The 12,329-nt window shown below is 32.7% G+C and overlaps 1 protein-coding gene across 4 annotated transcripts; it reads right to left on the bottom strand.

The window, feature by feature from the left end:
- Nucleotides 1–8,658: 8,658 nt before the first annotated feature.
- On the bottom strand, nt 8,659–11,759 carry LOC137828635 (SHUGOSHIN 1). 4 transcript variants are annotated; one of them, XM_068635289.1, is made up of 14 exons: nt 11,673–11,759; nt 11,486–11,573; nt 11,059–11,213; nt 10,912–10,949; nt 10,687–10,795; nt 10,572–10,595; nt 10,405–10,473; nt 10,260–10,310; nt 10,071–10,161; nt 9,924–9,981; nt 9,614–9,795; nt 9,474–9,531; nt 9,249–9,365; nt 8,659–9,139 (listed from the first exon to the last, which is right to left on the bottom strand). In XM_068635289.1, exons 2-14 carry the CDS (start codon nt 11,541–11,543, stop codon nt 8,815–8,817), a joined length of 1,335 nt encoding a protein of 444 aa, XP_068491390.1. In that variant the 5' UTR covers nt 11,544–11,573; nt 11,673–11,759; the 3' UTR covers nt 8,659–8,814. The 4 variants fall into 4 exon arrangements, with proteins under 4 accessions (XP_068491390.1, XP_068491389.1, XP_068491392.1 ...); XM_068635288.1 differs by having other exon boundaries at nt 9,608–9,795; nt 11,673–11,709; XM_068635291.1 differs by lacking the exon at nt 10,405–10,473 and having other exon boundaries at nt 11,486–11,737.
- Between the last annotated feature and the right edge of the window lie 570 nt (nt 11,760–12,329).

The following is a 12,329-nucleotide window of genomic DNA, read 5'->3' as shown; positions in this document are numbered from 1 at the left end:
ACAACAACAAAATTATCATAATAAATTCTCAACGACTTGACAATATTGTTAATTACTCCAAGTCCTGAGATAAAATTATGCAAACAGTTAGCCTGAATAGTGGCCTCAAAGTATGCCAAAAATTCAACCTTCATAGTAGATGCAGTAATGACTGACTACTTCATACTTTTCCAGGAAATCACTCATCTAGCTAAATGATACACATAACCAAATGTAGACGTTCTTGTATCCATAAAACCAACAAAATTTGAATTTGTATATCCAATCATCTCAAGATGATTAAATCTCCTATAAGTAAGCATGTGATTATTTGTCCCTTTTAAGTATCTTAAGACTTTCTTTGCAACTTTCCAATAATTCAATCTTGGATTTCTCAGGTATCTACTAAGCATACCAACTGCAAAACTAATATTTTGCCTTGTACATGTTTGAGCATACATCAAACTCCCAACAACATATGCATAAGGGATATTCTCCATCTATTTTTGTGTTAAATCATTCTTTGGATATTATGAGACTAAATTGTCTCCTTTCTATATTGGAATGGGAGATGTTGAACATTTTTCTATTTTAAATCTCTCAAAAACTTTATTAATATATGTTTTATGAGACAAGACATAAATTTTTCTATACGAAATATTTCTATTCATATCACATAGTATGTCTCACCCATATCTTTGATTCCAAAGTTGTTAAAGAGAAACTTCTTAGTCTCACTTAATAGACCAAGATCATTAGTTGCAAGCAAGATATCATAGAAAATAAAAAATATAAACTTGCTCCCACTAACCTTTATATACATTGGTCAATAATATTTTCCTTAAATCCAAATGAGATAATAATATCATTGAACTTAAGATACCATTGTCTGGAAGTTTTTTTAAGTCCATATATTGATTTCTTAAGTTTACACATCATGTGTTTTTTTCCTTCTTCAATGAATTCTATTGGTTGGTCCATATAAACATCATCTTCTAAATTTTTTGTTCAAAAAGGAAATTTTAACATTCATCTGATGCAACTCAATATCATAATGAGCTACTAATGTTATGATAATTCTGAAGGAATCTTTCTTAGAAACATGCGGAAATGTTTCGTTATAGTTAGTTGATGACTTTTTATGGCAAGTGCACTGCGTTGTTAGAAGTAATAATGTGTCTCTAAGGACGAATATCGAACCCACAAGGAATAGTTGAAATATTCACTAAATATAAAACAGAATAATAAAAGTTTGTTGGAATTTGTTGTGATGGCAATGATTAACAAGAAAACAAGGTAAAAAGTTGTTGCTTCAATTGAAAAAATAGGGATTGAGTTTTATCTCTCTCACTCTTTTTGTATTTAGATTAGCCTGATAGTGTTATGTCCTTTGATTTATATTGATGCTCATATAAAAATCATTTATATCGATTCCTTGCATATAAAATTATTAAGATGCTTCCTAAATATCGATTTCTCGCATATTTATAAAAAAAAAACTTATTATTAAGATCAGACGTTGATAACAATTAACATTTCAAGTCTATTCCTAGCACTCAAATATGTTAAGCATTATTGATTAGGTCAGAACCCTAAAAATACTTTCTAGACAAATTTAAGATTTTAGATCAAGAATTAGAAGCAAAACAATAATACCAATAATCAATAAAAAAATATTATATTCAGAGATCACCTCAATACATAAGAGTTTGAACAAATTACTCTCAATTGGATAACAATTCACTCAATGGTGTTTTTCTCTCAATCGTGCACACTAGGGTTGTGCCTTAATGGAAAACCCTTTTCGCTTTGCTTATCCTTACCTCCCCCTAGTAGGGGTATTTTAGTGATAGGTTCTATAGGAACTGGACGATCCTATTTGGTCAAATACCTAACAACAAACTCCTATGTTCCTTTTAAAAACAGTATTTCTGAAAAAGTTTCTAGATAACAAGCCTAAGGGTTTTCTTATTGATGATAGTGACGATATCGACTGTGACCTTGATATGAAGTTGGAGCTTCTAACTATGATGAATATGCTAACTATGGATATGATGTCTCATAGGGGTATTCACTTGGAAAATAAAATGTCCCATACTAATGGATTTGGGTGAATAACGATGGGTTCAAATGTACAAGATCTTGTAGCACTTAACAATGAGGCCCTATCGATTAGTATTATAAAAAAAAAAATCCATCATAGACACTAACATAATTAGCTATACTCTTCATAGACAAACTCGAGATTTCCGATCTCAGGTAAGATCGGTTCAGGATCATGGGATCCTTTTCTATCAGATAGGAAGGGTTGTTTCACAAAATGTACTTCTAAGTAATTGCTCCATAGATCCTATCTTTATCTATATTAAGAAGAAATCATGTGATGGGGGGGATTCTTATTTGTACAAATGGTACTTCAAACTTGGAACGAGTATGAAGAAATTAATGATACTTCTTTACCTTTTGAGTTGTTCTACCGGATCGGTCACTCAAGACCTTTGGTTTATACCTGAACTTGATGAAAAAAATGGGATCACATCTTATGGACTCGTTGAGAATAATTATGATCTAGTTCATGGACTATAGAAGTAAAAGGCGCTCTGGTGGGATCCTCACGTACAAAAAAAGATTGCAGGCAGTTTGATAAGGATCGAGTGACATTGCTTCTTCGATCCGAACCAAGGAATCCCTTAAATATGATTCAAAATGGATCTCATTCTATCGTTGATAAGAGATTTCTCTATGAAAAATATGAATCGAAGTTTGAAGAAGGAGGAGGAGTCGACCCGCAACAGATAGAGGAAGATTTTTTCAATCACATCGTTTGGGCTCCTAGAATATGACGCCCTTGGGGCTTTCTATTTGATTGTATTGAAAGGCACAATTCATTGGGATTTCCCTATTGGGGTCAGGTCATTTCGGCACAAGCGGATCATTTCTGATGAAGATAATGAACTTCAAGAGAATGATTCAGAGTTCTTGCAGGGTAGAACCATGCAGTACCAGACATGAGATAGATCTTCCAAAGAACATGGTTTTTTTCGAATAAGCCAATTCATTTGGGACCCTGCGGATCCACTCATTTTCCTATTCAAAGATTAGCCTTTTGTCTTTGTGTTTTCACATCGACAATTCTTTATAAATGAAGAGATATCAAAGGAACTTCTTACTTCCCAAACAAATCTTCATACATCTATATATAAACACTGGTTTATCAAGAATACGCAAGAAAAACATTTTGAATTGTTGATTCATTTCCAGAGATGGTTTAGAATCAATAGTTCATCATCTAAAAGATTTTTCCCTTCTAATACTCTATCTGAGATATCAATATTTGTGAAATATGTTCCTATCTAACAAACCGCTATTGGATCAAATGACAAAGACATTGTTGAGAAAAAGATGGCTTTTCCCAGATGAGATAGTTGTTGTTATCTGCTCCAATAACGAATCATTGGTTTCATTAAATTACTCAAAAAAAAAAGATAAACCTTTCTTTCTCTTCGTCTCAGGTTGATGGATCTTTTCAATTGAAAGATCCCCTATATCGATAATACTCATTCCAATTGATCGAGCCTAATTCAAATTGTTTTGTTCCGAAGCAAAGAGATCCACGGGGCGGTTTGTCCTATTAAGATATTCACAACCAAGAAGTATTGATTTTTTTTTCTCATAGGCCCTGAAAGGAAAAGAAAGGTTGGAATGCCAACAAGCATCTATATTTTGAATTTACCCGACTCAAAAGTACATTATCCATTTTGGGAACATCCGGTGCCAAAGTCATTGAATGGATATGTCGCCAATTCCTAAAATGAACTATTTCATGTACTTTATCCACCCACTAGGCTACGAGTGGGTATTTTCTCATAAGTTTGTATTGTTTCAATCTACCACTGTGTGATTCTTGTTATCATTTTTCTAATTCGAATATATAATTCCATAACTAGTAATATATCACAAAATACGAATTCAATTCTTAAAAACAAACATTATATACTCATAAAATAAAGTTAACCATAATTTGTGTTTAGTAACACAATATTCTCTATACGGTAGTTGTTGTTATCATTTTAAAATATAATGATTGGTGTGACTTTGTAGTGAAAGTCAATATTTGACATGCCCATTATGATGGTATTGGAAACAAGGCTTGGTAGAAATGGTTGGCAAAGAGGGTTGCTTAGGGGGCTGCTTCTTCTTGCACCCCGATGACTTCTTCTGACACCGCATACTAAATATGAATTTACTATTAGGTCCTCTAGTAAATAATTTTAAAAAAAATCTAAACATTTTACCTTTACTTTACCCTTTACTCGCTCTCTTTCCTCTCTTCTATCACCCCGCAACACCTTTCCTCCACAACTTTTGCATTCCGGCACAGCTCCTTCCACTCGTTGATGACTTTTCTACGACAAGTGCACCGTGTTGTTAGAAGTAATAATTTGTCCATAAGGACGAATATCGAACCCACAATGAACAATTGAATAATCAAGTAAAAGATTCACTAAATAGAAAACAAAATAATAAAGTTTGTTGGAATTTGTTATGATGACAATGATTAATAAGAAAACAAGTCAAAAAGTTTGTTGCTTCAATTGGAAAAATAGGATTGGAGTTCATCTTTCTTACTTTTATGTATTTTGATTAGCATGACAATACTGTGTCCTTTGATTGATATTGATGCCCATATAAAAATCATTTATATCGATTCCTCGCATATAAAATTATTAACATGCTTCCTAAATATCGATTCCTCGCATATTTATAAAAACTTCTTATCAGTAAGATCAGACGTTGATAACAATTAACATTTCAAATCTATTCATAGCATTCAAATATGTTAAGCATTATCATTTGGGTAAGAAACTTAGAAGTACTTTCCAGTCAAATCTAAATTTTGAGATCAAGGCGAACAAGCATTACTAACAAAATGATAATACCAATCATCAATCAAGAACAAAATATTATATTTATATATCACCTCAGTACATAAGAATTTGAATAGATTACTCTCAATCCCAAAAGGTAGAATTAGTCACACATGTTGGCTATTACAAATAGGGAGAGTAAGAAAAGAAGATTCTGAATGTTTTTCCTTGACGACTGCCTCCTCTAGGGTTTCTAACACCTCATATTCTCCCAACTGGATTACAATTTACTCAATAGTGTTTTTCTCTCAATCTTGCATGTCTAGGGTTGTGTCTCAAGCCTCCTATTTAACCTAATTGGCTTGGGTTAAGTGACTTCTCACTTGGGCGTTATTGGGCTCGCCTGAGCGAGAAGCATGAAAAAAAGGCACAACTCCAGTGGAGTAATCTCACTTGGGCATGATTGAGCTCGATCCTCTAGAGGCGTATGGCTTAGGCGAGTTTGGGCGAGCTTTGGTGAATGTTGGTGTGTTCCAACTTTCCCTTTTTAACTTTTTATATTCTCCTTTTGCCCAATCATCTTCATTCTTTCCTAGAATCATTAAATTAACACAATTTTAGAAATAAATTGTTCTTATTTAAATTAAAATCACAAAATATGTAAAAAGGTTAAATTCATAAATTAGGAGTTACTTTATGTTTATTTTATCAATTAATAACCATAAGTGCCTATATTTTAATATGAAATATTACTGAAATTCGACATTTATCACTTGCCCAAGCAAGATCGTTCAAGAGGAACTGGCCCAAGCGAGTTCACTCCAGTGAAGTTGAGCCTTTTTCTCGTCAAACTCGCCCAAGCAAGTAATAACTTGCTTATGCGAGATGTCACTTAACCTAAGTCCAACTAGGTTAAATAGAAGGCATGAGACATAACCCTAGCCATCATTGGGAGAATAGAAGGAGATAGAAAACCCTAGAAGAGACAGCCGTCAAGGAGAAACATCCTGAATCTTCGTTTCTTGCTTTCCATGCCTTTAATGGTCAACGTGAGTGGCTAATTATTCCTTTCAAGATTGAGAGTAATTTGTTCAAAGTCTTATGTATTGAGGTGATATCTATCTATAATATTTCAGTTCTTGATTGATGATTGGTATTATCATTTTATTCTCAAAGTTTGAATTATTCATGATTTTGATCCTTAGATTTGACTGAAAAGTACTTTTAAGAATCTGAGCTAAATGATAATGCTTAACATATTTGAATGCTAAGAATACATTTGAAATGTTAATTGCTTTATAACATTTATTCATAATGATAAGGAGTTTTTATAAATATGCAAGATATCGATATTTAGGAGACTCTTTTAATAGTTTTGTATACGAGAAATCGATATGAATAATTTTTATATATGCATCGATATCAATCAATACTGAATATTATTATCTTTTTTAAGAATACATACGAGTGAGAAGGATGAACTCCAATCCTAATTTTCCCAATTGAATCACACAAATCTTTTACTTTGTTTTATTTAAATTCTTGGAAATTCATCATACTCAACAACTTTTCCAACAAACTTTTACATATTTTTTTTTATTTAGTGAATATTGTACTTGAAAATTCAACCGTTCCTTATGGGTTCGATATCCGTTCTTAGGGACAAATTTATTACTTCTTACACTTGTTGTAAAATAGTCATCATTAAGTCATATTATAACTAAAAAATACCTTCCAAATTGAGTAATCCATAAGTCATTTTATAACTAAAAAATTACCTTCCAGATTACGAATTATGGAAACATTTCATCATCAATTTCGCTTCATTTCTGGATCTGGTATATTTTTTAATTGCCTAATCCAAAATTTTAAAATTTAGTAGCTATGTTCCGAATTGTGTATATGAAACTCAATTCCAAATCTGGATTAACTTTCTAGGTTATCAAATCCATATTACAGATGGACTAAGCCAAAATGTTATTCCGGATCTGGGAGTTAGTTTCGTGTTACATAATCCAGAATATGATTAATTAATTTTAAAACTTACATATTACCTAGTCTGTTGATTTGTCAGATTACCCATTATGAAACACAAAGAGTCCAAGAATGCAACTAAGGACACCGAAAACTCACCTGAAAACAACACTACCACCACGAACCGCCATTAACACCATCACCACAGCTAATATTGACACCACCACCACCTTTAACCCACACATCTTCACTGATCAACCAACCGTAAAACATTGTGACTTTTATTTTTAACTTTTTATTGAAGGGTGATTTCGAAATTTTAAATTTATAGAGGGTGACTGAAGAAGTCATTCAGGTGCATGAAGAAGCTGCCTGCTTAGGGTTGATGATATCCATGACATTACGTAAAGATTTTATTTGGTTAATAATATAGGTGTAAGAAGAAAATAGAGAGCTGCAAAAGGCCCAATTGAAACTTTTGTTTGGAAATCAAATTTAGGCAATTACTTCTTGCACCATATCAATCCTGCACCCTATTATTTTTTCAAAATTCTAAAATTATTCTTATTCTGGATATTTGAATCTGAAATAGTAAATAAAATAAAAAAATACATTCTGGACAAAAAAAAAATCTAGAACACAAAACTAAAAATGCATTCTAGATAAAAATTTCCAGAATTAAAAAATGTATTTCAAAAATTGAAATCTAAAATATTTTCAGATAATAGGTTCTGGAAGTAATTTTTATTTACACCGTCCTTTTGTGTAATGTTATTTTTTTCATTTAGAAAAAATATTTTTGTCATTTTCAATAGTAGATTGGGTGCATGTTGGAAAAGATATGATGCAGAGAAAAATTGCCCCAAATTTAATCCATAGAGGTATAAAAGCAATTTATGGACTTGTTCTAAAGCTAGGTAAAATTAGTGTCATAAGAACTTGAATTAATCTCAACAATAAATTTCAAATTAAAACAGAACAAGGTGAGAGGATTTTAATTTAGATGACAAACAAAGAGACCCTTAACTGTCCTGAATTCATCAGCCCTACATTCATTATCTAAGAACTCCTTTTTTTCGTATTCATTAATTTTGTAAGTTTCGGAAAATAAAATAAAGGATACAGGTTAAACTTTTATTTTCTATCCAATTGAAGGCATTTCTCAGCATGCAAGCTCACGTTCCACGCTCCAATATTCATAATGTATGCTAATCTATTTGATAATTTTAATATTAGAGTTATTTTATGTAATTATATAATTAAAGCTTCACACCTAAGAAGAAATAAGATATGCATTGACTAAAATATTTTCATAACTTTATATATATGTGCTTTGGACAATATTTTTCTTCTCAGCAACAAAAGAGAATATATATTAATAATATTGGTACAAGATGTGTCATACCAATACATAATGAGAAATGTTTGTTAAACATCACCTGGAATATAAATAAGTACATTCAGGAATGCATTTGGCACACAATTAGGAACATATGCATGAATGTTGTTTTTGGTCATCACTGTACCGTAACCTCCAAGTCATGCTTTTGACAAATGTACTTTTTATCTACGAAACTGAATAACATTTTATCAAAATCACTTTTTTGATAAATTTATCTTAATATAAATAGTCTGTAAACTTGATTATCGACAAAATGGAGTTCAGGTAAAATTATATTTGCAAAATACAGTGATTCTCTACACACATGATACTCCTTCCTTTGATTTTTTGGCCGTGAACCCTTTTTTCAATTTGAAAACAGAAAGCTACTCCGCAACTATTTTGAAATGGACCACTTTTTACAGTATTAAGGGAAGGAATAATAAAGCAGGAAAATCAACAAATGAATCAAATATTACCATTGCGATTATCATAATAACGTACATCCGTTTTCAATGATGCATGGCCCTAAACAAGAAGCTACTATTCAATAACCTACCCCCGCTGTACTATGTAACTGGATATCGAGCATTACCAGTTTCCACTTCATGCTCATACAGAGTTGTTGATAACGAAATTGCCTGATTTATCTCTTCGCATCTTCACATTGAGGGGAACTTCCTTGTAGGATACAACCTTCTCAACTGTCCGACGCAATGGCCGCCCAACCGATGATCTGCGAGTTTCCTGAGACACCAATGAACCGGAATTGTTTTCTTGTCCAGCAGAAGTTATAGTTGATGTAGGACAACATTTTTCTGACATATTATCAGATAATTGGGAGACATTAACTTTTGAATCATTTAACTCAAATGAGTCCTCTGTTGGCTCTGGATTCTCTGGCTTGAACCTGTTAGTTTGTCTTCTCATACTATTCCTGTAGATAACTCTCAAAGATAGGTAAGCAGGTTTTTTTATTATCTAAATTAGTCACAAATACCCAGCTATTAATAAAATCCAATCAGAAAGTGGGAGTATAAGCTTACCTCTTCTTTTCAATGTTCCTTTCGGGATGAAATTTTTCAGTGTTAGTAGGTTTTGAGTCCTCTGTAGGCTCTGGATTCTCTGGCTTGAACCTGTTAGTAAGTCTTCTCATACTATTCCTGAGATAACTCTCAAACATAGGTAAGCAGGTTTTTTTATCATCTAAATTACTCAAAAATACCCAGCTATTAATAAAATCCAATCAGAAAGTGGGAGTATAAGCTTACCTCTTCTTTTCAATGTTCCTTTTGGGATGAACTTGTTCACTGTTAGTAAGTCTTGAAGCTGGCATGCAAAGACTATGCATAAGGCTCGATATGGCAAGATTGCAAGAAATTAAGAAAATGGACAAGTTATGTACAGTTACATTCTGTAGTTTCTCTGGCTTCGTCATGAACCTTGGACACCAATGATATGGTCCCACTTTCATTGGCCAAATTTTCTTGTAGATTTGAAATATCATCTTTTATTTCGACTTCCTCCATGAAATCTTCCGTTGGTTCTGGTTTTTCATCTTTCAAGCTTGCAGATTGCCTTCTCAAACTATACCTGTATTGCATATTCAAGGGAGTTATATGAGCTACCTTGTTCCTATGTAGTAACTTGCAAGTAGTGCAAACTCAAATTTTGGAGTTCAGAAATTAGTGCAACATAGTAAAACAAACTCAAACTTATACCTTTGGTTTGCAAGCTTTTCCATGGATTTGAATTGTTTAATTACGGCAGGTGCAGAGGCTGCATGAGAGAAAGACCTCTTTAGAGATTATTTACATTGAAATTACATGTGCACACACACACACACACAAAGTGGTCCACTAACGTACATCGAGATTGGGACACTTTCCTCCTTTTTGCACTCCGCTTGTTATCTTCTTGGAATGACTGATCCGACTGCTTATTCTGGCATGCTCTCACCTAATAGTTGTTAAGAAAAAAGGTGAACTGTTGCGGTGCCACCAAGAAGGGAAGACCCACTAGCAGAAGAAACAAAAAACTGAAAATTCATACAGTACCTCATTAACATTAGTTTCAGGCTTCAATTTACTTGTCTGCTCTTTTTTTTCCTAGAGAAAGAAAATTGCAAAGTCAAAAACAAAAAATAAGTCTTTATCACTTGCTCATTTGCAATTTATCAGGTTAGAGATGCATTAAACTGACCGTCAATTCTAATTTCATAGCACTAAGTATCCCATTTTTGATTCCTAGTTCAAGCTGAAGTTCCCTTAGCTGAATGGCAACAAATTCAATATCACTCAACTCATCATAAGAAAATTGAAAGCAATATAAGTGACACAAGCACCAACAGTTTTCATTTCAAGACGCACCTTCTGTCTACTTGAATTATGCTCCTGCATTGCATCGTCAAACACACAACAGCAATTGTAGATTAGAATTTCAACAAGAGCAAAAAACTTGAATGTTAAAAACATTGGTCCATACCGCCAGCATTTGACTATTTGTGAGGGCAAATTCCGCATTTTGCTTCCTTACTTTCTGAAAATTGATTTGACACTTCTGTAGCTCAGCTTTACAAGATTCTATAATCGCACTGTCCACACAAGTTGAGATAACCCCAGTAAATGAAAACTATCGCCACCAAAATCACACAGACCAGAGACAAAACACAGAAAAGTAGACCAAATCCAGAGAGAAAGTATAACTTACTCTCTATTAGCAAGAAGCTTCATTAACATTTCCTTTTCCTGGGAAACAAATTCAAAACATACATCAGCAAATTGTGAAGCTAATGAGAGAAATAAACAAAAACGAAACACGAGATGTATATATGTATGTGTAGTGTATATAATATACCTTGAGAAGCTGTTCAGTAGAGACGGGTTGCTTTGGTTGTTGGAGCAAGTTGGTTACATCAGCAAGAATTTTGTTTTGCGAAACTCCAATTCCTACCCCCACACCCACATGAACAGAATCTCCCTTCCCCACTTTCACCCTCTTTGCTTTTACACCTGCAGCTCGTGAAGTGAGATTTCAGTTTAAAAATTCGCATATTTGCATGTAGAATTTCGTTTGAACTTTTGAACTTCAACAAATCTAGCGGATGGAAAAACCTAAGCGCTATATAACCACAAATTAGATCGTAACATATTAGCTATCCCGGACATTATAACTCAATTGGAGCGAAGAAACCCTAATCGAAGGCAAAATATGGCGGTGAAAGATGAGCGAAATCATTAAAAGAGTACTAAATGAAAAAACCCTAAGGCAGAAGAATGGGTACCTCCAACGGCGTCGGAATTAGATTTGACGAAGACGGCGCCACCACCTTCCATTTCCATAACTCCCTTTCTCAGCTTCCGCCCGTGTTACTGCGTGGATTGAAGAGAGGAGAAAATGTTGGAATCGGAATCGTCACCACTCAAGAAATTAGAGACAAACGACTTCCCAAACCTAATTCCAAACCTCACTTTTGAATCTTCTATCTCCAACGGTCCTCCTACAGCTTTTTTCCTCCCATTTTTTAAACTGTTTTATTTGGATCCATAAAAAACACCGTACATGAGTGGAAAATACTTTAATTTAAAAAAAATCTTTGCTATGAATGAATATATGTGAATTTCTATTTATAAAATATTCTTGTATTCGCACCATAATTTTAATTTTCCTAACTTTAATTTACTTTTTATCTGTATACTTCTACATTTTGCACGTTTTTTTGTCGTCCTAATTTTTTTTCATTGCAGAAAAAATATAAATGCGCTTTTTTTATATGCATTGGCAAAATATATTTAAAGAAAGTACTATGAATTGGTCTCCTATTTCTCCTATTTTATGTTTTTAATTTTAATTTTTTAAGTTTTAATCCCATAGTCTAACTGATAAATAAATGGAATAAGTTATTACGAAACACATTTTTTTAGGTTTAATACATTGGTGTGTCTTCAGATTTTTTTAATTATTCAAGCAAATTATTATTTTTATTTAAAATAATCTTTAGCAAATTTTTAATTGAGATTTTGAGTTAATAAAATTGCTATAATTTACAACAGATTTAAGATTCAATTACAAAAGTTTTGTTTATAAATCTAAAATTAAAATTCTAAAAAATTTCGTATATATGTGCT

Source organism: Phaseolus vulgaris, chromosome 7 (assembly GCF_000499845.2).
Source record: "Phaseolus vulgaris cultivar G19833 chromosome 7, P. vulgaris v2.0, whole genome shotgun sequence".
In the NCBI taxonomy this organism is placed as follows: Eukaryota; Viridiplantae; Streptophyta; class Magnoliopsida; order Fabales; family Fabaceae; genus Phaseolus; species Phaseolus vulgaris.
The sequence above is the reverse complement of the archived record's forward strand: the minus strand, read 5'-3'. Positions and strand labels throughout refer to the sequence as shown.